Source organism: Apiospora aurea (genome assembly GCF_038362705.1).
Source record: "Apiospora aurea strain CBS 24483 chromosome Unknown utg000001l_segment0_segment0, whole genome shotgun sequence".
NCBI lineage: Eukaryota > Fungi > Ascomycota > Sordariomycetes > Amphisphaeriales > Apiosporaceae > Apiospora > Apiospora aurea.
The window spans coordinates 5,231,473-5,256,857 of record NW_027117388.1 but is presented as its reverse complement, the minus strand read 5'-3'; the positions used below and the strand labels follow the sequence as shown (position 1 = coordinate 5,256,857).

Here is a 25,385-nt window from a genome sequence, read left to right as displayed (position 1 = left end):
ATATTTTTCGCTATTTAGTTTACCGTATTTAAAATCGGCGTCGAAGAGCTTTTTTAATAGATAGACACCTTTTTTTTAATATAAATAAAGTGTTTAATTATTTATTAGGGGTTAGACGGCGTTTAAGGGTCGTAGGTATTAGCCGTCTTTAAACGGGATAGGTTAAGTATAGGCGTTCGGAGACGCATATTTAGCTTATTAATTATTTCGTTAAGGTTATAAAGTACTAAACTAAATACGTTAAATCTAGATTTAATATTAATTTCCGTAAAAATAATAAAATACGCGGCTTTAAAAGCGATAAAGAATTCGAGTTTAGTAATATAGTTTATAAAAGCTTTAATAAATAACTCGATTTTTTTAAATAAACACGCTTTAAAGGCGAATAAAATACTATATCGAGAAGTTAAAATAAATACGATAAATAAAGAGGTATATTAATAGTAATAATATCGTTATTTTAATAGTATACTTCGAATTCGGCCGAAATATAGCTCTCGTAGCCGTTAAGAATTAAAAGGCGGTAACGACCCTTCGTTTATAATCTAGTATATTTATCGAAATACTTAATCTAATTTAAGCCTATCTCGTTATTAATTTAATTATTAAAAATCGGCTTAATTACTTAATCGCTTAGTAAATCGGTTTCGCGGGATTAATTCGCGAGGTAATATTAACTTTAAACGATTAAAAACGGCGGAATATACTAACCCTACGAATTAATATATTTAATCGCCGTTACTTATTCCCGATTATTAAACTAAACCGACTTCGCTTTTTTATATTACTCGGCGCGTATTATAACGAGTATTAACCCGATTATACTTATTATAAAGCCGGTTTCGTCGAAATTCTAAATATTTTCGTTAATAATCCCGTATTTCGCTTTTATATTCGCGATTAGCGTAAATTAAATAAAAATAAATTTAAAATCCTCGTAAAAAGCCTTTTAATAATCGTATTAACAATTTATTTTAGTTTTTAAATCCGGGTTACGGTCGATAAAACGCTTAACCTAGTATTTACCGACGCGGTCGCCGCCGCGCGACGCGGTAAAGAGATTAGCTATATTTTCTATATTAACAAAATCGAAAGGTATTCCTCGGATATTTAGATTAATTATATATTTGCGAAGTACTTTTTTTTTAATTAAATTTATTTTATATCGTTTTAATCGGATTTCGCGTTTTAAAGTTCGGCCGTAAATTTAATAGCGTAAAGTGTAAAAGGTGTACGAATTTAAGTGGTAACGATAAGTAAAGGGTAGTGAAAAAATAAAGTTAACGCTTATCCTTTTATATTTTTAAGGGGCTTAGGTTTTTATATATATAGGGCGGCGGAGTAAAGCCGGAACCGGTACATAAGCGCCTTATTTTTTTTATTCTTATTATAATTATTCCCCTTTTTAAGTAAACGTTCCGACTATATAGGCGGCTTTACTTACGCGGTCCGCTTATTTCGACGGGAGTTTAATTAATAAAAAGTTCCGTAGTAAATTATAAAGTAATAAAGTAAAAGTAAGAGGTAAATAAAAAATAGGTAAAAGGCGCGGGCGTCGAGGCGTTTATATTTAGGGTATTTTTTAAAATATAAATAAATTTATAAGGTTACTAAACCTATGCTCGATATTCTTTTTATAACGCCGATTATAACTCTTTTTTATAATTATTAATACTACGGTTTTTTTTCCGTATCTTAATATTTTCGCGCCCGTTATTTTATCGTAACCCTTTTAATACTTTTTTATTTATTATAGTTACTATTCACTACCGAATTAATCTATTAAATAGTTATAACGGCGTTTTTATTATTACCGCGGCCGATTAGGCTTATTATTTATACGTTTCGTTTTAAGCGATTAATTATAAGCTTTTCGAGGGCGAGTTACCGGAGTTTAGCTACGTTTTTAATAACCCGCGCTCTTTATCGTATAACTAAATATATTTAAAGCTCGGCTATATTAACGGTAATAAAATTTATAAAGTCGTAAATACGCGTAGTTTTTTCGGTATTAATAGTGTTTCGTTAACGCTTTATAGTAAGTTCCCGGCGTTTTTATAAACGATTTTAATGTCGTTAATATTATTTTTTCGAGCCTGGCCGAGTATTTTTAAAAGATAAATAACGCCGATAAGTACGTTTTTCCTTTAGCTTTTCGTCGCGAGGCGAGCAGTATTTTTTACCGTTTCGTCGTTATTTTTATTCGTATAATCGAAGCCTATAAAGCTGAATTTAGTATTAGCGGCTCGAAGAAGACCGTTAAGGTAAATAAAAACTCTCGGCTATTTTTTTTATAGTTGCCGCGGGTGCTTAACGAATCTATTTTAAATAAAAAAGCTTGGTCGATTACCGTTAAGAGTACCTCGCCCGCGAGGATATTTTACGTAAACGTTTTTAATTTAGCGCCCTTAACGCCGTAAATTTAAGGATTCTCCTCTTATATTACGTAGTTTCGTTAACGTTTCTTTAAATTATTAACGAGCTTATAATTATCGAGGCTTTTATTTAGCCTCGCTTATTACCCCGCGACTATAGCTTCGCTATTTAATATATAACTTTCGGCTTCGTTTAAAAGTATATCGCCGCTTTTCTCGCCCGTGTTAACGATAACGTCGTTAATAAATAAACCGATTATTTCGAGGATTATTTAGGACCCGTAAGTTTAGTTTTTTAAACGGAAGTTTCGTTTTTATTTCGGCCGCGTTTTTTTTTACTAAGTATATATTTTAATCGGCGTAATATAAAACTTCGTAGCTTATTAAAAAAGCGTAAATATAATTACCGTTTAAGCGAGTAAGTTCGATTTTTACCGGGGCTCGGTTTCGGTCGTATTTTTATAATTATTAATTAATAATTTACTAGAGTTTTTAAATCGTTTCGGCCTTTTATTATAACTTTTTTTTAAGCTTACCTCTCTTCTTCGTAGTTAACTAATCGACGTGTGCCTTTTTTTCGTATTGCGCGACTTTCGCCGGCGCGTTTTTTAGGTTTTTGGCCGGCTCTTACTAATTATATTTAAACGGCTAGCCTTTCCACTTTACTAGGTAATATACTTAATTTTTTTATTTTATTTTATTTCGTATTTCCTTTACTTTCTACTTTTCGTCGGCCTCCGGTTCCGGTATTAGAAGCGCTTTATCGGCCCTCGCCGTTTATAGCTTTAATAGCTAGATAAAAAAACGTCGTAGAACCGGGCGTACTTCTCGGACAGGGTTAATCGGTAGGCAAAGGTTCCGATACGCTCTAGAACCTTAAAAGGTCCGACGAACTTAGGGGTTAATTTCCGGTTCTAAATTTTTAGGTTTTTAATAAATAAGCCTACCATTTAGCTTACGCTTAAGGTTAACGGTTTATAGTAGGAATTATAATGCTTTGTTTATTTTTTAGTCGCTTTTCGCTATTTTTTTTTTATTCCCGCCCGTAGTTCTTATAGTTTTAATAGCCGGTTTTTTACCGTAGGGGCCCTTTTCGAGAAAGAGTCGTCCTCGATAAATATTCGGAAATCCGGCTAGTAATCGTAGGTTACTTCGAAAAAGGAGAGGCCTATTAATAAATTAACGGCTAAGTTAATTGTAAAAAAGGCAGTGTATAATAAATTCGGTTATAACTTTAACTGTTTCGCTACGTAATAGCGTAAGTAAGTTTTAATAACCTAGTTTATACGCTTTATTTATTCGTCGGTTTATAAGTAAAACGTTGTCGAATACTTTAATTTCACTTTACTCTCGTAGTTTAGTTCGGATTAAAAGGCGCTAGTAAAAATAGTTTCCCGGTTCGAAAACAGCTTTTTTAAGCTCCTAAATTAATATTCTATTTTTTCGTGGAAAAGTTAAGCTAGCTTTACGGCGTTAATAAAAATTATTACTAGGAAAAAAAAGATAATTTAATATATTAATCTATTATTATAAGGATAACGTTAACGGCTTTTTTTATAATAAAAAGATTTCGGTAGGCCGGTAATAAAGTTTATATTATATTTTTTTCTAAGGCGACTTAATTACGGTAGCGACGCGAGCTCACCGTAAAATTAATAGTGTTTCGCTTTCGAGCCGAGGTATACCGAATAGCTTTTTATATATTCCGCTGCGTCGCTTCGTAGTTTAAGCTAATAAAACTTTTTTTTAAAAGCTATATTATTCGGTCGTGTTTAAAGTAATTACTAAGCGGGTTATTATAATAAACTTATAATAGTTACGTTCGTAGCGCTATTTATTTTAATATATAAGCTTTTCTTTTAAAATATACTAAGCTTTTTTTTATAACTGATTAATCGCGGTTTAGGTTAATTTTAACCGCGAATTACGCTTTATTTTTTTAATAGGCTTTGTTTCGTTTTTAGGCTTATATAATAAGAATTTTTAAATCTATATTAATTTAGTTTATTAAAGGGTTTTTTTTAAGCGGACTTTTTTACTTTTCGCCGGGATATCGCTTATAATAAAACTGTACGTTCCCCCGTACTTCGCGTTCCGTATATCGCTTAGGTTAATACTCGTAGTTTACCTTTTAAAAGTATAGTATTTATTATTAACTTCCGTTTTAGCGTCGGTAATAATATTAAATTATTTTTTATATCGGCGGTATAATTAAGCCGTTTCGACGGGTTATTAGCCGGGTTATTCTTTCCCGGTCGGTATATAATCGTAAAATTAAAAAGAGTTAAATATATATATTATCGTGTTTAGCGATTATTTAATTTTTCGTTCTTTATAAAGTTTTATAAGTTTTTATAATTCGATAATACCTCGATAACGTGCTTTACTTTTTTTAAGTAGTGTTTTTAATGCTTAAAATACGAGACGATCGCTAATATTTTTAATTTAGAGTTTTATAGTTTAGTTCTAGCCTCGAAAACTTTTTTAAAGAAAAAAGAAATCGGGTGTTAAAGTCCTCCGTTATTTTTTTTAAGAAAGGGTTCCGGCTATTGCGAACCGGGAGGCGTTTATTTTAAGCTTTACCGGCTTTTCGGGGTTAAAATGGGTTAATAACGGAGCTGATTAAAAGGATTATTTTAAGTGCTTAAAAGTTTACTCCGCGGCGCTATTTAACGGGAATAAACTTTCGTTTTTTTTAAGGTTACGCTTTTTTAAGAGTTTTATTAAAAAGGTAGCGATTCCCGAATACTTTTTTATAAATCGCCGGTAAAAATTATAAAAGCTTAGAAAAACTTATAGGTTATAAACGAAGTTTAGTATAAACTATTTTCGAATAGTGTTCACTCGTGACGAGTTTATCGATACTTTTTTATAGAGATTTAATACCTTAGGAATTCGAGCGAGCTTTAAAAGAATTAGTATTTAGCGCGTTTAGCGTATAGGTCTACTTATATTAGTTTTTCGACGATTTATTATACGTGTTTTTTATAGGTTTTTTTATTAGTAAAATAAATTAAAATATTATTTAAGTATACTATATAGCACGTATTAATTAATCCTTTAAAGCATTGCGAGATATAATATTAAAACGTAATTAAGGCGTTAATAAAGCTTATAGTTATTACTAAGAACTCGTAATAGCCGTATCGGGTACGGAACGCGGTTTTTCACTTATTCCTTAGTTTAATATAAATACGGTAATACGTATTTTTTAAATCGATTTTAAAAAAGATTTTTAATTGCGAGATTTTATTTAATATTTTCGAAATAAGGGGTAAAGTGTAACGATTTTTAATCGTAACCTTATTAAAGCCCTTATAGTTTACGTATAACCGTAGCGTCCCGTTTTTTTTAAGAACGAAAAAAATAGGGGCCCCGGCTAGGCTCTAAGACTCGCGGATTTTCCTTCCTTTTTTTATTTTATTTAGCTATTCGCGTAGGGTTTTTAATTCGAAGTACGACAATAGGTAAATAAACTTATAAAGGGGTTCCGTACCCGGTTTAAAATTGATAGTATAACTTACTAATCGATTAAACAGGAGGATATTGTATTTCTCCGTATTAAAAAAAGTGGTAAGTCCGTTAAGGTATTGCGGAAAGGGCGCGTCGAAGGGACGATTAGCGACCTTTAGCGTTTTTTTTCCTTTTTATATATTCTCTTTTAAGGATACTACGGCGTAATACTAGGCTCGGCCTTTATAAGCGCGATAGAATGCTCGAGGTGTAAAAAATTAAACTCGCGCTATATTAATAAAAAACTATTAGCGGTTTAATCCCGTATTAAATATTATTTATAGTGTTTATATAACCTTATAAGATAAAAGGACGGGGGCGCCGGTATATCGGGGGTTCCGGTTAATCGTAACGTAAAGCCGGCGAATTTTTTAAGTTGCCCTTCGGAAATTAATAATATTAAACTTTACCTAATAAACGTTATATGTGAGGATATATAGTTTATTAACCGACGTAATCGATATTACGCGGAATAGGGTTCGAGGTAACCTAGTTTTCTCGGCGAAAGTGTAGCTAACTATATTTACTTTTAAGTAAGTATTTAAATCGACGAACGTATAAATCGGGGTAAAGCGTAATAATAAGGTAATAATTATAATAGGGGTCCGTAAGGTTTTAAATACCTCTACGATTAAACTAGTGGTTAAGGAGGGTATTTTTTCGTTTAAAACTTACGGCTATTTCCCGATATATATTATATTAACGCTGTGTCCGGGGCTATATATTTATTAGCGTAGTAGCCCTTTTTCCCGTATCGGTAATAAGTAACTTAGTTTAAATTAAAACGATTCGCGGTGTTATTAAATAAAGGTCGTATATTACCCGGGTAAAACGGTAAGGTAATAATGTTTTACCGAGTTTTAAAAGGGTTTATTTTACGTTATTTAAGGCTTTTTTTTTAAACTCGGTGGCGTTCTCCTCGTTTCGAAACCGTTTTTTTAAGGTTAGCCTAGTTCGGTTATAAGGTTTTTCGTTTTTTATAAATGCGGGGAGGATTTCTTATCGTTATTTTATAAAGTTAATTATATTATTACGCCGATTCGAGAGGTTATAATAGTAATTTATAATATTTTAGCGTAAAAATAAAAGGAGTTTTTCGAAAAATAGTGTGCACGTTTTTTATTAAAGCGTAAATATATTTAGTTTTTTAAAAACGATAAATACTCGTGAAACTGCCTCGGATTTTAACGTGGAAACTAATAAGCTTTTTTTAATTATAAACTAATTATAGCGTTTTCGTTAACGGGGCTCCGGATTACTAATTTCGTTTAAATTCGGAAGGTTTTTTAATTATTTCGTAATTATTTCGCCTTGTTTTTTATGGAGGATTTTATTTTAAGCCGGAATTATTATTTTACTTCTAACGTTATTTAATTACGGGCGTATAAAATACGCGCGCGTAACCGTCGATATAGTTTTAGTATCGTTTTATAAATTATTCCTAGCTCTTCGATTTAGCTTTTTTATTACGCTTATATAAAAATTAGGCTTAATTATTCGTAACGGAATTTAATAGGTTTATTAAGATTTATATTCGAGTCGTTAGCTAATAAAGCCCCCTCCGCGTCGTCGTTAAAGTAATTTAAGCTTTAATCGCGTTTATCGGGTACCGAAAGGGTGTCGCTATCGTTATTCGAAGGTAATAAAAGCAAAAAAAGGTTTCTATTATCCCCCGCGTAGTTAAAACGTAGTCGCTAATTATTAAGTTTTTTAAAGCGTTATTTAAACGAAGTGCGGCTCGTTATAAACTATTTTATTTCTTTTCGTAAACGTATTCGAAAAGATTTAAAAGGAAGCTTTTTTAGTCCCGTAATGCCCGAAGCTTTAACTATAGCGTTGTTTATAAGCTTAAAAGGATCTCTTTTTTATAATAAATTCGGGGCGTCCCCGAAACTTTCCTTACCCGGGTTTAAATTAGAGAGGGCGCGCTTTATAAAGGCTTTACCCTTTTTTTCGAGGTCGATATCGTTATTAAATAAATTATTATAAAAGCGTTAAAATTATAAAAAGTATACGAATCTAGGTGGTAACGATGGGTAAGGGGTGGTGAAAGGATAAAGTTAACGCTTATCCTTTTATATTTCTAAGGGGCTTAGGTTTCTATATATATAAGGCGGCGGAGTAAAGCCGGAACCGGTACGTAAGCGCCCCGTTCCTTCTGCTCCTGTCATATAAAATTAATTCGGGTATATTATAAGCTTTTACTGTTACTTTTTAGCTTATTTAATTCGGTCCGTTTCGTGTCGCTTAAATTACTAAAACTATTCGATCTTTTTAAGATTAATTAAGCATTATAATTATAAAGGTATTACGCGTTAAAGTTTAATTATATTAGAATTAAATTAAAGTGCGTCGCTAAGTAATATACGTCGCGTAGTGGTAAACCACGTTATATTTAATATTTTTTATTCGTAAAGTTTATAATTAAAAGAATAATATATAAAGTTAAGCATTATTTAAATTAGCTATTAAAAAGCCCTAAAATAATTATTTAAAAGTAAACTCGTTATTAATGAATATAATAATAGCTTCATTAAATTTTCTACTCATCCTTCTACTGTTTCTATCTCTTAAAATTTTAACCACCAACCTTTCCCTTTCCCATACACCACATTCTCACGATCCCAAAGGTGTCTCGTAAAACCTCCAAGGTGGTAACGACATCGTTACCACCACGCTGCGACATCTTCCGTTACGACATTCGTTATACTTATTTATTTTCACAAAGGAACCTTGAAAACACATCATCCAACCAAGACGCCTGGTTGCGAACCTGGGCAGGTGATTAAGCAGTCGCCATGGCTCACATCGCCGACATCCTCGTCTGGCAAGAGAAACGAGTCATCACCATCGAATTTAGCGAAAAGGCTGTAGAGAGACAGAACTCTGCAATTCAAGCGAAGGATGACCTCATCACAACGACTAAAGTGCGCAAGGCAGCAAGCGGAGGTTCCTTGGCCGTTGGAGAGCTGTACTTGATCGAGATTAACATGCTCCCGCGGGCTAGGATCCAGTACGACTTCTCCGAAAAATCAAGGGCTTTTGAGAGGATGGGAGACATTACCTTTGTTAGATTTTCGGCCAAGCGTGGTAACATCTTATGTGCCAGATGCTCAGGTCCCTCTCCAGCCAATGTCAATCTCTACGATGGAACTACCAAAGGGGTCGAACTGGTAGCCATGCCGTCTATGAAGAAGGAATCATTTGCCGCATTAATCCTAAGCGATAAGGTAGGGGGGACATCATTATGCAACTCAAACGCTATTACTATAGACCTGTGGCGCTGCGACCCTCTACCAACCCCATGTTTGAAGGCCTCGAAGACGCACCGCAGAAGGCATACCACAATCATTTGAAGCACTACGTTACTCATGGCAAAGTACCCGAGCCTTAGGTCATGAGCGATACTGACATGCGCCTGTCTGCAAGCACATTGGTGGTTGACAAGGTGGCATGCGCCAACGCGGCTTGGCGACGCCCCAGTTTTGATGCTGCTCGAGTGGAGGTTCCTCCGGCAATCCATTGCCACCTTCTCGAATTCCTTGATAAACACCCTTTCGAAGGACCTCTAGACTGGAACACGGTTATAGAGGCATGCATTGTTGCTCGATTCATCGAGACACATGTACCCCTCATCAAGAACGCCAAGGACATGGCACGGCGACATCGACGCGAGGATTTCGTCAACGCTCTTGCACCCCTACTCGCGAGCGCAGTGGATAGCCACAAGGTTCCGGGCGTAAGTCCCGCGGTGTTCATCGTCTATTACCAACACTGGGCCCCATACCACGAAGATAAGGGGATGACGCAGTATATGCACCCATCGAGAATTGCGTATACAAAGTATGAGAACGATATGAAGCGGGGAAACTTGGCGTTTACAGTCGATAACCAGTCTTTGGATTGGCCCTTTGTAGCCTCATGGGTCGACACGCTGGGCTTAGATCTCAGTGCTGACATTGCACCCCAGCAACTCCCCGGATCTTCCATTCGTGGGTACAGCAGCGAGGCCCTGGGAGACTGGGGCTTCTCGAAGGCTCCTCTTATGACCACAATGAGCAGTAGATTTGGGGACGTAAGAACCCAGGGTCTGCCCACTTACTCGGCCACCTCACGTCAAGACAACAACCCGCCCGTCAACCAAGTGGTCAAACCTTGGAAGGTCATTGTACCTGCTAAAACCCTGCACCCCGTTACAGTCGCCAACGAAAAGTCAGCTCCCTCCAACGGCCTGCGAGGATGGGCGTCAGCCCAAGCGTTCGATGGATCTCTCGAGGCAGTTGAGAACAACCCCGACGCGAAGCACCCTGGCCCTACGCTCAAGCTGCCCCGACAGTCCCTTACAGATCGTACAATAGACTGGAGCGCTGCTGGCCTCGTTTTCCCCAGTGGTCCCCCTATCAACTTGATTATCCCGGGTATCCCTGCAAACCCCGTCATAGCGCAGGTGCCTCCTGTTGTTGCACCCGTTATTAGATATCTACAAGCAGATACCGCTGACAAGCTGAGCTCTTCGTTTGATGGGTTGCGGTACCCCCCTCGGCCTCTCAAGTTACCTTTGGAGATAGTCCAAAGCGGCGATCGGGCATACTTGAACTGGGAGTACGTATTGAGATCGTTCGCCCGGGAGCTCCACAACCTGTTCATGATGGTCACCGCAATGGAACCATTCTATAAGGAACTCGCCGCCGCCAACATCCCTCAACCTAAGGAAGCAGCCAAAGTAGTCGAGAACGCCGTCTTCGACAACACCTATTCCTCTGATTTGGTCAAACTCATCAAGGTATCCCTACGCCGGGGAAGGGGCTACGATGTTATACGATTGATGGAGAATATCGTGAAAGAGTGGACAGAACTGGGAGGACAGCTCTGCAAAATTCTTCGGGATGGGTGTAACGGCGACGAGCTTGCATTGTTCAACGCCCTGGCTGGACACATTTGGGACACACAGCCTGATACCTTGGAGACTAAGATGCTGGCAGGTTCTGAGCATCACAAGGCCAGGGGCATCGAGGCAGGTGGTGGATGGCGAGATAGAAGGGCCCTTGGACCCATTAGCATTCGAAGTGGGTTAGTGTGCCGCGGCTATGAGCAGTCCAAATGAGGGAGCCTCTTTCATCTCGAGAAAGGGCGGTCCAGCTGCTTGGCGACGGCCACATCAACTGTGCACCGCAACCCTACCCACTGTGCATGGAAGGCCTGCCGTTCCATAGGCCACCTTTCCCAACGGGAACGTCGTCTTCCGGAGCAACGGTTCAGGAAGATAGAGTGTGGCTCAGCCCCACCGGCGCCTCCAGAGACCCCAAGAGACCCCAAGAGACCCCAAAAGACCCCAAAAGACCCCCGAAAGACCCCCCAAAAGACTCCGCCCTTAGCCAGCATAGCTTATGCCGCGATGTAACGCAAGCAGCAGCGACGAGACATGACTCGGATGCCAAGGTGCAAAAGAAAACCACGAAGCTGGATGTGGCAGGCAAAGCCAATTGCTTCTGCCAAGGTCAAACGATGAACCGATTTCCCCGTCGATCAAAACAATGAGTTTGCTGATCAATCCTTAGCGGTTCGGCTAACCTGCCAATTGAACACTACTACTGCCCTACTGTATTCATCCCATTGTCAAAGCTACATGTAGGTAGTCTGCCTGTCTGTCATCGATGGCAGGTGAAGTGACCCCGCCCCGCTGTGGCTCATTCGCTCCCCCATAGATAGATCTCACGATACAACCGGAGTAAGGGCGGTAGTTTTAAGCATGTCCTGTAGGTTAAAGAAGGTTATTAGACTGCAACTTAACCTTGTAGCATATATGTATTCAGCGACCAAGAGCCGGAAGGGCCCCCTCTGTATCTTTAGATCCCGCTTCGTGATTGGTCGGGCGGTCTTGTTGTGGCTAGAACGGGCCGCAACGGTTTCATCCACGCATTGATGCAACTCGAGACGAACCCGCACTTCAGGGGCCCCCCACCCCTGTCCGTCCATTCGTTTCGTCTCGTCTCGTCTCGAACCTCGGACTTTCTGACGTCTCAAATTCTTGGTCACAGCAAGCGGCAAAAGGAATCCAAGCTGTTTCTTTGCTTGGCCGCTCCACACTGTGTATCTGGCCGGCTCTGGCGGACCATTGGCCAGAAACTCGACTTGGATAAGCTTGTTTCCCCGACCCAGCCCAAGTCCAGTCCACAGGGTTAGGTTAAGCTGCAAAGCAGCAGAGCCTCCTCTCTCCCCCTGGCCGCCTCCACTCGGCTCGCTTCGACATAACATCGCATAATGGCTTGGCCACTATACTGTTTCTTTCGTGCGAGCCGCCAGGCCCCCGTCTGACTGGTCGATCGAGCTGCCTCACCTCCGTGGTCAGGGGCCACGGCCAGGATCACCAGGTCGCAGAGCGCAGAACGAACTTCCCCCAGAAGCGGACTCCCTGCCGCCGGCGTGGCGGTTGGCCGGAACACCCAGCGAGAGAGAGAGAGAGAGAGAGAGAGAGAGAGAGAGAGAGAGAGAGAGAGAGAGAGAGAGAGAGACCTGTGCTGCTGAGACCGCAAAGCATAAAGAGAGCCACGCGGCCGCCGTAGTTCGCACATCTTTTCCTTTCTCTTCCCAAGCCAGTCTTCCCAGTCAATCTTCAGATCTACATTCGTCTATTCCTTCCCGCTGAGCGGATCACTTTCACTTCAAAACACTTTACCTGCACATCAATCACTAGGTTCATATACCACACACACAAAACTCCAACTTCAGTCAAGATGCAGTTCTCATTCACCGCCGTTCTCTTTGGCCTCGTCGCCGTCTCTTCCGCCGCCATCGTCGACACCGAGGGTGTCCGCAATGTCGCCCGCCAGGCCGCCAGCGGTTGCTGTATCGCCAACAAGTCCCTGAAGCAGGACAACTGCCAGGTCAACGGCCAGGCTGGCAAGTGCGTTCCCGGAGGCCCCGCTCAGTGTAAGTAACCAAAACAAAACTCCACCCGGAACTCTCTCCCTCGGCAGTAGCAGATTAGAAGAGCCAATGCTAACATACATCCCCCCTTTCTTAGGCGGTGGTGCCCTGAACTGTGTGGCTACTAGCCAGCTCAAGTGCGACAACAGCGTCAAGGAGCGCTCCGGTGTTCTGTGCCGCTTCGCCCTGCCCAACGGCAAGATCCAGGACGGTGCCAAGCAGATCAGCAACCTGAACCAGGCTAAGGTTAACTAGAGTGGAAGGATAGTAATAGTCGGGTGGAGGGTCTGGGGTTGACTTGTAAAATACTCCGAGTTTCGGTTCAAAAGACAATACCTTGACGGCTCGCATACTCAAATTTTGTTTCATGCATATCGTGATTTGTTTCTTCCTTCTCGTGCTGCATGTCATGTACCAAGGGGGACAGTTGTATCCAGAAATGGAACAGTAACACTGTGGCAGTGGGCCGTAATCTGTCCATGTCTACCCGGTAATATCTTAATAGGAAAAAGGGCTCCAGGAACTTCGCCAAACCACACTAACCAACTCCACCTCCAAGTACCAGCACCCCCGGCCAAGATCAATGCTGCCGGTACTCCAGTGCAGCCACGATACTCTTCGCCCAGCCGAAGTTCGCCTCTCTGCGCGCCTCTTCCGCTCGCGACATCAGGATCCCCCGCCCGTCCCTCCAGCTCTCGTACTCCGGCTTAATCGTCACGAGATCCGCGTCGGCAAAGGCGCGATACTGCAGCCGGTGCCAAAGCCGGAGTTGGTCGGCGAACCCGGGGTTGGGGCTGACGGCGGGCCGGTTCCTGCGCACGACGCTCAGCGCTGCGTCGTAGTCGAGCCCGAGGGCGCGCATGGCATAAACAATGACAACCGCTCCGCTGCGAGAGACGCCCTGGAGACAGTGGACCAGGACGCGCGACCGCTTCCCTGGGTGCCGAGGGTTCAACCGGTGATCCTGTGCGTCGTTCCCTGTGACACTTTCCTCCGGCCGTTGCGTCTGGCTCGGTTCTGCGTCCCGCGCGCGGCTCTCCGCAATGCCGCTTTGTAGTGCGTCTCCTATCCACAAAGCCAGAGCATCCAGATACATAAGCAAGTCTTCCAGTTGAATGTCCACGAGCGGCACCGTCAGGTGCTTGATTCCAGATTCTGCCCCGATCCTCGGCCAGTCCCGGTCTTCTGTAAGTGTCACCACATGGGTTATATCGTATTTCGACAATAACTCTGGGGACCTAGGTATGGTTATGCTGCAAGGACGTCAACTTCCGGTTCCAAGTTTGCATCAGGAGGTCTTCCTACTCAGAAATAAACAGGCCCTCGATCTCCTTGATCTTGTTAATGGGATCTGCAGACACCGCATGAGTGACGTAGGCCATTGTGTTATTCTCTTTTTCGGGAGTTATGATGGCAACAAAACTTGGCTCAGGAGGAAACCCTTGTGATATTGCAGACGGAGAAACCTGGACGTTGGCAAATCGATGCACCGTGGCACTTTTCGAAGCTGACTATCTCCACTCAGCCGTGCTACGCTAACAACGCGGCGCTAATTTTACACGAGAGATGCGTGAGATTAGGCATCAACATTATCACGCCCTGTTGTCTTTTAAAGGCACTGCGAGTACCAGTCATTCGAGACCTTGCAAGCCGAGCCACTTGAACACACCTTACAGCCACTGTATCCCTGGCCGCCGCATTGCCCGTACATTGCAACACTGCATCCGGCAGCCGTTGTCGTTGCAGCGGGCTGCGACGTTACCACCGTGCTTGTCTGCAGAGTCGTCGTACCCGGCGCGGGAGCGCCGGTCCGAGCCGCGGCGAGGATACTACTGATCGTAGAATAGGCGGGCTTTTTGTTGTAGTTCTTGTCGAAGGGCAGCGCGTCGCCCGTGCTGGGAAAGGTGCCAGGAATCCAGCTGTGTGCATCGGTGAAGCCCCAAATGGTGATGCCCACGCAGCCCTCAACATCTAGGCAAGCCGACGTAACAGCACCGTAGTCCTTGGCTTGCTGTTCCAGCCCCTGGCTTGACTCTGGCAGACTGGGGAAGCGAATATCTAGCTCTGTAAAGGCAACTTCCGTGGCACCAGCATCGATGTACGACTGCATCACACTCTTCAAGGTGCTTTGCGACGGAGACTGGCCGACGATGAGATGCGCCTGCATACCCACGCCATCAATCCTTTTTCCGGCGCTCTTCACCAGTTTGACGATCCGTGCAGCCCCTTGTTGTTTGGCTCCCAATGTCTCCAAATTGTAATCTGTTCAAACACGCCTCGGTAAGCCGCACTGAACCATAATATGACCTCTCCTACGCTCAGGAAGGGGGCCAAACGACGAGTACTTACCATTGTAGTAGAGCTTAGCGTTCGGGTCAGCCTTGGCCGCTGCGTCGAAGGCGATGGCGAAGAAAGTGTCCCCAAGCACGTCGGAAAAGACACTTTGGCGGTAGCTACCATTGTCGTTGAGAGCTTCCTAAAACACAGGAGAATTTTGTGTTAGCCGATCTGATATATGCCCATCAAGTGTAACTTGATGTAGCTCTACCCAAGGCCAAGGGTGATCAGATTCAAGGTGACTCATACTGTTGTAGAAAAGTCAGTGAACCGCCAGCATTATCAAAGTAAATAGTTACAATGGAAACAATAGTGCCGGACAACTTACCATTCACTACGTCCCATGCGTAGCACTGGCCCTTGTAGTGGCCGACCTCGTTCGCAATATGTGTGTTAATGACCGAAGTCAGAGTATCCCGGCTCCACTGGCCGTTGCTCACTGCGGTGATGGTTAGCAAAAAGAAAGAAATACACAGATAAAGGGGTAGAACTATAAAACGCTGCTCTTGCTGGGGATTGAATGTCGGACTTTTCTAAAAGGAGAGAAACGAAAGCCAAAAAAGGTCTTGGTGCAGAGGCGTGCTAAACTTTCTGTACTGCCACTCGGCCAGGATGCCCGAAGGCGCAAGTTTCTGGACTAATTGAAACTATATTATTATATCCGATACCACCACTTGAGCAGGTAAAGAATGTTTCCTCTGCCGGAGCCTGCCATGTTGGTGGTCACTGGTGTAAATGTGCATGGATCATATGAAAGAGAATGGGCACACGAACCCCAACTGGGCAGTTGCGAATGCCAAACCAGGGTATGACAGCGCAGCATCTGCCCGTTTTTCTTGCCAAAGTCGGTGATCTGGTCGCCCGACCCGTAGCTAAACTGGCCGCGGCTGGGCTCGGTGTACTGCCACTTCTGGCCGTTGCCCGGCGTGATCTGCCCGAACTCGTTCTTGTTGGTCAGGAACTTGAGCAGCTGCTGGTCCGAGAGCTCCGAATTGTCCACGGCCGACCCGAAGTACTTTTTCCCCGCGGCCTGGGCCAGCTGGTTTAGCTGCGCGGAGACGCCGGGTCCGGCAACGGCAAAGAGAGCCGCTGCTAGTGCTGCGTTGATATGCATCGTGATGGAGGGACAGTCTAGGGCGATGAGAGTGGTGGTGGTGCACAATCAGCGTTCCGGCCGGGTCTTTGCTGGGAAGGAGGACGCCATATATAGAGGCGAAACATCGTAACAAAAGAGCCCACAACAAGGTACGCATCATGAACGTCGTGATGAAGCTGGTTGGTGGATAAAAGATGGCGGGCTTGCGTGTATAGTCGTATTAGGAGACCACGCCATAGTAGGCTGTTCCATCCTCAGAGCACCACAGCTGCTGTGTAAAAGTGTAATGAAATGGTTTAGTTAGTGGATTGGGCCTTCAAAAAGACGTCTTGGCTAGAAGCAGAGCGGTGTCAATGGGCCGAGATGAGGGCGGTATCAACACGAGTTGCCTCAGCCTAAGCCCAAGCAAGAAGTGCGGAAGCTGCATGTTCCGTCACCAGGAAGGAACGGCCTTGCGACCCAAGTAAATACGGCGAGTGGAAGCTGACCAGTTAATTGGGTACTGAAAATGACCAATATGGATGCTATGGGATTGGACTTGAGACCCGCAGAGCTTGGTGAAAGTCGAAAGGTTGGTGATTGATTTTGCTCGTGTCAATCTGTGCATGTTGTTTACATGACCAGGAAAGCTTGTTTCAATGAAAGACGATTAACATTAGATATGTACCTAGGTATATTCACGGACTAGAGGTTTCCTCGTTTGGGTGAGCCATGATTGTTGAATGGCACCGACCACATTACAGAGGTCGACAAAATACTGGTTATATGATATGACGCATGTCGTGGTATCGCCATCTTTGCAAGATAAAACTCAGTCAAACGTCCAGCCTCCCGTCTTATTCGTGAAGAAGCCATCCGGATCGTACTCCCGCTTGATCTGCTGGAGCCGGCGGTACGTAGGAAACGAGGCCAGCGGCCTCTGGTCCACCGCCGCCTCATTGAGGAACAGCGGCAAGCCCGTCGCGCTCGGCGTCGCCTCGACCATGGCGCGGAAGCTAGCCTGCACCTCGTCGTAGAGGTCCGGCAGCATACCGGGCGGAGTCGACAAGATGTAGTTGACCCAGAACCAGGGCCCGTCGGGCATCTGCATCACGTTGCCGCCGCGCGCGCGGCTCGCATCCGTCATGCTGCGCGCGACCGGGTAGAAGTTGAGCGAGACGTAGACGTACAGGCCCTTGTGGGCGTCCGCCCACGCGGCGTAGCGGTCGTAGACGTCGCGGTACGCGTTCCCCTCGATCCGGTGCGCGCCGATCCGGAAGATGTTGTCGGCGCGGCTGATCTCCGCCGTGTACGGGATGGGCATGTCGGCGACCTCCTTGTAGGTCTTGTTGGGTTTGCTCGTGTCGACGAGGCGCGGGATCTGCGTGAAGTTGCGGAACGCGGCGCCCGGGTCCGCGCCGTCGTACACGAGGAACACGACGATGACCTCGTCGAGGTTAAGCAGCACGTCCGGCGTCGTCAACGTCTCGTACGTCACCAGGACACTGGCCTTGGGGTCTGTGTTGTATGCGATGAAGTCGCGCACCGCCTTGAGGACTTTCTGCGCGTGGTCCAGGACGTAAACGAGAGTCCCCGCGTAGAACTTGTCTATCGGATGACTCTGAACCGTGTACTTCGTCACGATGCCGAAGGCATTGCCGCCACCACCCCGGAGACCGAAGAAAAGGTCAGGGTTAGACGTAGCGGAGGCTGTGGTTATGGTACCGTTCGGGAGAACCACTTCGAGTTCCTTGAAAGAGTCGCAGGCCATGCCGTACTGCGGTGCCAGATAACTCAACCCGCCCCCTAAGGCGAGGCCGGTACCTACGCCGCTCAATCGACCTCCCACCACCGCCCGGCCATACTGTTGGTAGAACTCGTACAACTGCCCCCAGTTGCTGCCAGGCTCGTAGGTCGCCAGCGTGGTTGCTGCGTCGTATGACTTGCCCGTCATTGACTTGAAGTCGATGAGCACGCCCCGGTCCACGGACGAGAAGAAATTGTTGGGGCTGTGCCCGCCGGCCTTGATGGCAAAGCGGCTCCCGCTAGCCCGGAGGGCTCGTATAGCAACCGACACGTCTTGCGACGACTTCGGGTACACAACACACGAGGGGCGGTATTTGCTCTGGCGTGCGTTCCAGTAGTCATGCCTGCTGTCGATATACGAGGCATTCAAGGGGCTTGCTGCGACCTGGGCGTCACCCAAACTGGACGCTATGGCAGTACAAGCTGTACCCCCAGCATCGGCTCGCACGGCCAACGTTGCCGCACTAGACACGGCGACGGTAGACAGTGCCAGAGAGAGAAGCATCGTCGGGGAATGCATGATTTGCCGTGGTTATCGTCCGAGGCTCGCTGACTCAATGAGCAAAGTCTCGGTGCGAAGTTGGATGGGTGACCAGTCCCCATCTTATAGATAGACGGTCCGTCGACAGACTTCGACAAGCAAGATGTGGACCCATGGAGAAACAGAGAACTTGTTTTTACAACACCATCCCACTGTCCGAGCTCTTGCGTCCACATCGTTGAGACCATTAACGCTAAAAAGGAAGAGCGCCTGTTGAGCTTACAACGGGTGAGAAATCATTGTAGTCATATCAGCCATACCTGTGTGGAGGAGCGCCACCAATTACCGCTTAGGGCAATTGAGATGAACCGACATTGGAAAGTGGTCACGCTCTAGTGCTATGTAAGAGCCAACGCAGCATCCTAGCCGAATCACATCCATCAGCGACGGCTAGATGAGGCCGTGGGGACATCCGCTGGCGTTTCCCAGTTGGGTATGATACTGGAGGATGCTTTTGTCTGGTTGAGCCGCTATATAGGGTGTTTGTAATGGCTGACAGCGACAGGGCATTATCCGCAGAACGAGCAGCGAATGAGAGATATCACAGCTCAAGGGCCGGGGCCAATAAGAGTGGCTACCTACATGCTAGTATGATGTGCCTCGTGAGCTGAACGCATATCTAAGAATAGAGAGGAGCGAGCGCTATTGAGGACAGGGTAACAGTGAAAGTGGTGTTATTATGACCCAATTGTGGTTGAAATGCCACTAGTAGACATGAGCTGAAAGCTGTTCTTGGGACCCATGTCTCGCATCGAGATCACAGAGCCATGTGGTCCAGCTGAGGATTTCAAGCCAAGCACCAGAGGATTGGAAGAGCCCCTGCTGATTTGCCATGTATAAACCTCCGGCGTGGGCATCCAACGTTACAGCTGCAAATGCAACTAGAAATGGGCATCATACGTTTGATCCGGCATGCCGCAGTCAGAGGCCAATAGAGATATATCGCAGCAGTGTGCCGAACCATCGTCACGCGAGCAGATCGTGAATGGGCTTGAAGCATCCCTGCGCAGCGATGCAGTTTGGCAAACTCGCCGCAGGCCATGTGTGCCGTGAGACGACAGGCATGTTTCTTCATTGTCGTGAGAACTTCTTCGTTCACCCGTAAGCCATCCACACACACAAAGTCCTAGACTGACCAAAGACCAGCTTTACTGAACTTTCTTGTCGTCAGCACGAGGTGCGGCAGCCCCAGCGGTGCGCATGATGGCGGGATTGACGAAGACCGCGTACGAGTGCCAAGCCAACGCGGGCGCAAAAGCCATGATACTCTTGGTGAGAAATTCCGGGGCAAATCCAGTTTTCTCGTAATCTTGCGAGGCTCGCAAGAAGAGAATGATGACTGCGGGTCTCTCGGTTAGCCCAACTCCAGTTTCTTGGGCAGTTTTTTTTACCGCTATTAGAAGCAAAGCAGGGCAGAACAGGCCACTTACAAGCAATCTCGCCGGCGGCCATGGTTTTGTAGACGATGCGCCGCTTTTCATACACTGCGTTGGAGTCGGGGACACACAAGAGGAGAGGGACAGCTAATGACAGCACCATGGCGCCAAATACTTGGCATAACAGGGCGGCACAGCCAGTGACCGGAGTTGAGGACAGGACGGCATGCGAGAGACAAGCCTGAGGGTATACGATGAAGATAAGTGCCCCGAGCACGTTGAAGACGGCCTCGGCCACCAAGGCAAACTTGATAAGGGAAGCCATAGTCAGAAAACGAGAGGCCCAAAGAGCGAAGATTTTAATACTTGTGCAACCGGTTCAAAATGAGGCTATAGCCAAGGCTTAATGGAAGGAGGAAAAGAAGCTGGTTTGATGAAGCTGGTCAGTCACCACGGCTGCTCGTCAAATAACTGTCCGGATCGTCGTCACTGTGAATGATTAATAGTTGCGTGTTTCAGGGGTTATCAGGACACTGATTGACTGGCTAGCAGTGGAGAAGCCGCTGACGCGTTTCACCCATGTCAGTTCACGTCCCAATGTGTCCGTACCTACTTGCTTAAGGTATGCATCTGCAATTATCTGCCCAGGTCATTGTGAACAAACTACTCGAGACTCGATGATAGAATACTTACCATACAGACAGTAACTAGGCTAGGCTCTTGCACTGCTGTCGATTCATTGAATGGGCCATGTGGTGTCTTCAAAGACCAGTGACGAAATTCTTAGTGGGCCTTTCAGTGCATGTGGGTTCCCACAGTGGCTGGTTTAGGTGAGCTCTGTGGGGGCGCTACGTTCACCGCCCACCGATTCCCTTCAGATTTCGAGTGGGTATAGCCACAGATCGCGGGGTCCAGAAGTGGCAGAAAATAATTCAGATTAAAAAAAAATTGAGAGCTGCTAGGACCCCGCCAATACATTCGCACCAAAACGGGGATCAAGAGCACAACACAACATCGACTGCTTCAACTTGTCCCCAAAAGAACATTATTGGACTTATTTTCTTCGAGGACCCCCCGTTAACCTCAGAAACCATGTCGAAGCGCTCTGCCGATGCCGAGAGCGGCGGTGCCCCTCTCAAGGGTGGCGACCGTCCTGAGCCCATGGACATCGACGACAACAAGGACATGGGCGAGTTTGAGGACGAATTCGAGGATGAGTTCGAAAGCGAAGACGAGATCCTCGAAGCCGGCGTCGACGGACGACCAGATGCCGAGCGCGAAGCTGAGGAGGCCGCAGGTTAGTTTGCGACAAAATGCGAAAGCGCTATGTGCTTCGAGGGAACACAGCACGCTGACTTGAAGTTCAACATTCTAGCTAGTGGAATGGAGGTGGACAATGGCACATTTATCGTCGGTCGCAACAAGCTCGAGGAAGGCCAGCACCTGGCACCAGATCTAGGAACATACGAACTACTACACAACCTGAGCACCCCGTGGCCGTGCCTGTCCTTCGACATTGTCCGCGACGGTCTTGGCGACAAGCGGGAAAAGGCCTACCCGGCCACCATGTATGCGGTGGCCGGCACCCAGGCCGAAGCCAGCAAGGACAAGGAGAACCAGCTGATGGTGATGAAGTTCAGTGGCCTCAGCCGCATGGAGCGAACTGACGACAACGACTCGGATTCGGACGACGATGATGACGACGAGCAGGCCGATCCCATTCTCGAATCCAGGTCTATCCCGCTCACTTCGACGACAAACCGGATACGCGCCCACCAGGTTCCCTCTCAAGACCCTTCAGTGCCCGGCCAGACTTTCGTCGCCACCATGACCGAGTCGGCCCAGGTCTTCATCCACGACATCACGCCACACCTCACCTCCTTCGACAACCCAGGCACCATCGTTACCCCCCAGCAGAACAAGCCTGTTTCTACGATCCGAGCACACAAGTCTGAGGGTTATGCTATGGACTGGTCGCCGCTTTTCCCCGGCGGCAAACTGCTCACCGGTGACAATGACGGCCTGATCTACATGACGACACGCACCGACGGCGGTGGATGGGTTACGGACATCCGGCCTTTCCAGGGCCACACGAGCAGTGTTGAGGAGATCCAGTGGAGCCCGCAGGAGGCCTCCGTCTTTGCTTCCGCGTCTAGCGACGGCACCGTCCGCGTTTGGGATGTCCGGTCCAAGAGCCGCAAACCCGCCATCACTGTCCAGGTCAGCAGTGTCGACGTCAATGTCATGTCTTGGTCTCGCCTAACGACGCATTTGTTGGCGACGGGCGATGACAATGGTGTGTGGAGCGTCTGGGACCTTCGCCAGTGGAAGGGTGGAGAGGAGAAGCCGACGCCTATCGCCAGCTTCAACTACCACAAGGACCAGATCACCAGCATCGAGTGGCACCCGACAGACGACAGCATGGTCGTCGTGGCGGCGGGTGACAACAAGGTCACGTTGTGGGATTTGTCGGTCGAGATCGATGACGAAGAAAGCAAGGACACGGCTGGTGTGAAGGACATGCCCCCTCAGCTGCTTTTCGAGCATATCGTAGAGCACGCTAAGGAGGTACACTGGCATCCCCAAATCCCAGGTACCCTGGTGGCTACGGGTACCGAGTTCAGCGTATTCCGTCCTATTCCTGTCGTCTATGGTGTTGCGGTGAAATAAAGCAGCAGCAGAATCGATGGAATATGACGCGGTTTGGGGCAAAATATAGATTCTTCCCATGGGCTACGGGAGGCTACCTTTCTTTTTTGTTAGGATACCACTTGAATGATAAATGTTCTGATGATGATCACGTATTGTGTCTGGCGAAGACGGGGCTGTGAAGACTTCTTCCGTGTGTCTTAAGAGTGCTAAACCCTAATGATCTACCCATGTGGCAGTCAAAGATTCCCGAATGGATAAGACGAAACACTACCCACATACATTACGAAACGTCTATCGCTTCGTTGTCGAATGTATGCCATCGCGCTTCCGACGACCCCAAGCTGGTCGCTTGAATGCGATGATCCCCGAACGTTCCACCACCTTTTGTCGCAAGCGGACCGGCCAATATGAGCCTATGATCCAGTGGTTCCCCCGGCTCAGTCCGCCAACGTGACGCCTCGTACTGCAGCAGGGTAGCGATCCTTTGCCGATCCTGTGGCATCAACCCCGACATAGATTTCTGCAGAGCCCGCAGGAAGAACTGCACGAACTGGTCGATCTCGTGCTTCTCATCGCGATAGGGCGAACGGGGCTGCTCGAAGTTCGGGAATAGCTGGTTCCAGACCTTGTTCCACTTGCTCAAAGGGGTTGCAGAGCCTCATGAGTCGCGACACGGATAGGAGGGCTGCCTGCAGGAGGTCCAACGCAATAACCGGTTCCAGTCACGTACTCTTCATCGTGTGCAATGGGCAGAGCCTCATCTGGCGTCTCCGAGAACTTCCATGTAGCGTGGTACTCGTCTCTAGCGCATGTGCCAACCTGGTTATGGAGTCCATTGGGAGGTTGCTGATAGTCTGCCGTGCTGTCATCGTCGGCAATTGAGGCTCTGTGGTTGCGCATGAAACTTGGGTGGTGTGGGTTCGGAGCCTCATCTTGGCCAACGTTGCTTTGGGACTCAAGGGGTGTCTGCAGAAGCAGAGCCGCATCTGCACCTGGTTTGCTCTTAAGCCCCTCTCTCCTCTCCTGCTGGGAATTCCCGACCCCATTAAGACCACTCTTAAAATCGCTTACTTTCCCCTGGGGGCATTCCTCAGGGCAGCTCTGACGCTTCCTCCTCTCGCAAGAGGGACAATGCTCATGCAAATCCCTACTTATAGGGCCTTCGTTACACCAGCACTATTATTTTGAACCATTCGTTAGTCAACCGCGCGATTCTTTTCTCCCCTTCTTCCTGTTGCGGACACATTCCATCTACCGTATTACCAACGAGACTGCGTGGGTACTTACACAATACCAATACCACAACTGCCAAGTCCTTACTCCTTTCTGAGACGACATGAGGGGCAACACAAGAACAGAGCATCCGAGAACAACTCAAGGAGATGATTGATGAGAACTGTAATTTAGATTGTCTTTTTGTTGGACTGTGATCTCAGATTAGCATGGGCGTCATCCTTTGCTCGGCACGGGTCCAGCACTGCGCAATACCAATAGAAATGTCTGCTATGCTCACGCTTCTCCGGATGCATAGGAAGAAAAGCCTTGCGTGGTTCGCGAACCAGCCAGCCCATGACACCCTCCTTTCAAAGCCATTCTGGCATTACACCTCATCCTCTGCAATTGATCAAGTCAATGACCAACAAGTATACTGTTAAGTCGCACGCTCTACATAGACTGCGGTGTTTGTCCATACCCCGCGGTGGACAGCCCGACTGTACTCGATGCCTGGGCTTGAACATCTAATCGGGCAGGACGTCAGCTTCCTCTTGCTGCATGGATGACGACCACCCCGCATGCATATGCAATTTCAAACCTGACCAAGGCCATGATTAAATCAGCCAGTAAGAACCAGTGGGTTGATCAAGCTCTTGATCGTTTCGGCCAACCGCAAGTATGTAGTCGTTGGCGCGTTGATCAAGTTTGCGATCAATCCAACCGAACAGGATTCAGCCAACTGCCCAGGTTATATCCTGATCCTCCGTCTCTACCCATGTGAGACATTTTTGAACCATACTATGGCTGTTGGTATTTTGCTATAACCATCGGTGAAAGGGAAAGTACGGGGAGGAACATAGCGTATGCATACTGAAGGTACACCAAGTAAGAAAGCCCATCACCGTTGACTATGGTAATTGCCAATTCATCCGCAAAGCCGGGCAACATGGACGTAAGCAAGTCCAAAATTCGCCAATTTTCACTAATCCTCATCCTTGAGCGCCGCCGCCACCTCGTTCTGGCCCTTGGCCGCATCCGCCCCCTCCTTCGCAAGCTCCTTCACCACGTCCTCGACGGCCGCCTTGAGCTTGGGCGGGCTCGCCGTGCGGATGTCCTCGTAGGCGTCGCCGTCCTTGACGAACAAGAAGGTGGGGATGGTGGTGATGCGGTAGCGCGCCGCGACGTCTGGCACGGCGTCAATGTCCACCTTGGCGAACGCGACGCGCCCGGGGCGCGCGTGCTGCGCCGCGTGCTGCTCGAAGGCGGGCGCCATGGCCTTGCACGGCCCGCACCAGGTCGCGTGGAAGTCGACGACGGCGTACGTGTTGGCGCCGAGCAGGGCGTCGAACTCGCTGGCGCTGGCGATGGTCGTGACTTTGTCAGCCGCCGCCATCTTGGTGGGAATGGTGTGTGTGTTTGCTTATTCGATCCGTTGACAGATAGGTAAGTAGAAGTCTGTCTTAGAAGCGACTGGTTATTGCTGCTGGTGCTTCGGCCATATGAAAGGAAGAACTGATGACAAATCCGAGGTTTGGGCTTAAAGGTTCTAGAAATGTTCCCCGCAGCGG

The 25,385-nt window shown here is 46.7% G+C and overlaps 8 protein-coding genes across 8 annotated transcripts; 3 read left to right on the top strand and 5 right to left on the bottom strand.

Annotated features, from left to right (window-relative positions):
• Nucleotides 1-8,686: 8,686 nt before the first annotated feature.
• PG986_001606 (uncharacterized protein) lies at nucleotides 8,687-11,426 on the top strand (the record flags this gene model as incomplete). Its single annotated transcript, XM_066837828.1, has 3 exons — nucleotides 8,687-9,118; nucleotides 9,283-10,958; nucleotides 11,018-11,426. 3 exons carry the CDS (start codon nucleotides 8,687-8,689, stop codon nucleotides 11,424-11,426), a joined length of 2,517 nt encoding a protein of 838 aa, XP_066706721.1.
• Nucleotides 11,427-12,622: 1,196 nt separating this feature from the next.
• On the top strand, nucleotides 12,623-13,070 carry PG986_001605 (uncharacterized protein; the record flags this gene model as incomplete). Its single annotated transcript, XM_066837827.1, has 2 exons — nucleotides 12,623-12,818; nucleotides 12,913-13,070. The coding sequence occupies 2 exons, from the start codon at nucleotides 12,623-12,625 to the stop codon at nucleotides 13,068-13,070; spliced, it is 354 nt and encodes a 117-aa protein (XP_066706720.1).
• A 325-nt stretch (nucleotides 13,071-13,395) lies between these two features.
• On the bottom strand, nucleotides 13,396-16,266 carry PG986_001604 (endo-1-4-beta-xylanase-like protein; the record flags this gene model as incomplete). Its single annotated transcript, XM_066837826.1, has 6 exons — nucleotides 13,396-14,053; nucleotides 14,121-14,326; nucleotides 14,485-15,077; nucleotides 15,165-15,287; nucleotides 15,481-15,591; nucleotides 15,927-16,266. 6 exons carry the CDS (start codon nucleotides 16,264-16,266, stop codon nucleotides 13,396-13,398), a joined length of 2,031 nt encoding a protein of 676 aa, XP_066706719.1.
• Nucleotides 16,267-17,059: 793 nt separating this feature from the next.
• Nucleotides 17,060-18,538, bottom strand: PG986_001603 (FAD-binding domain-containing protein; the record flags this gene model as incomplete). The annotated part of the gene is made up of 1 exon (XM_066837825.1): nucleotides 17,060-18,538. One exon carries the CDS (start codon nucleotides 18,536-18,538, stop codon nucleotides 17,060-17,062), a length of 1,479 nt encoding a protein of 492 aa, XP_066706718.1.
• A 1,184-nt stretch (nucleotides 18,539-19,722) lies between these two features.
• On the bottom strand, nucleotides 19,723-20,275 carry PG986_001602 (uncharacterized protein; the record flags this gene model as incomplete). The annotated part of the gene is made up of 2 exons (XM_066837824.1): nucleotides 19,723-19,913; nucleotides 20,005-20,275. 2 exons carry the CDS (start codon nucleotides 20,273-20,275, stop codon nucleotides 19,723-19,725), a joined length of 462 nt encoding a protein of 153 aa, XP_066706717.1.
• A 767-nt stretch (nucleotides 20,276-21,042) lies between these two features.
• Nucleotides 21,043-22,620, top strand: PG986_001601 (ribosome biogenesis protein; the record flags this gene model as incomplete). Its single annotated transcript, XM_066837823.1, has 2 exons — nucleotides 21,043-21,247; nucleotides 21,326-22,620. 2 exons carry the CDS (start codon nucleotides 21,043-21,045, stop codon nucleotides 22,618-22,620), a joined length of 1,500 nt encoding a protein of 499 aa, XP_066706716.1.
• A 621-nt stretch (nucleotides 22,621-23,241) lies between these two features.
• PG986_001600 (uncharacterized protein) lies at nucleotides 23,242-23,940 on the bottom strand (the record flags this gene model as incomplete). The annotated part of the gene is made up of 2 exons (XM_066837822.1): nucleotides 23,242-23,568; nucleotides 23,890-23,940. 2 exons carry the CDS (start codon nucleotides 23,938-23,940, stop codon nucleotides 23,242-23,244), a joined length of 378 nt encoding a protein of 125 aa, XP_066706715.1.
• An 859-nt stretch (nucleotides 23,941-24,799) lies between these two features.
• Nucleotides 24,800-25,210, bottom strand: PG986_001599 (uncharacterized protein; the record flags this gene model as incomplete). The annotated part of the gene is made up of 1 exon (XM_066837821.1): nucleotides 24,800-25,210. One exon carries the CDS (start codon nucleotides 25,208-25,210, stop codon nucleotides 24,800-24,802), a length of 411 nt encoding a protein of 136 aa, XP_066706714.1.
• Nucleotides 25,211-25,385: the final 175 nt, after the last annotated feature.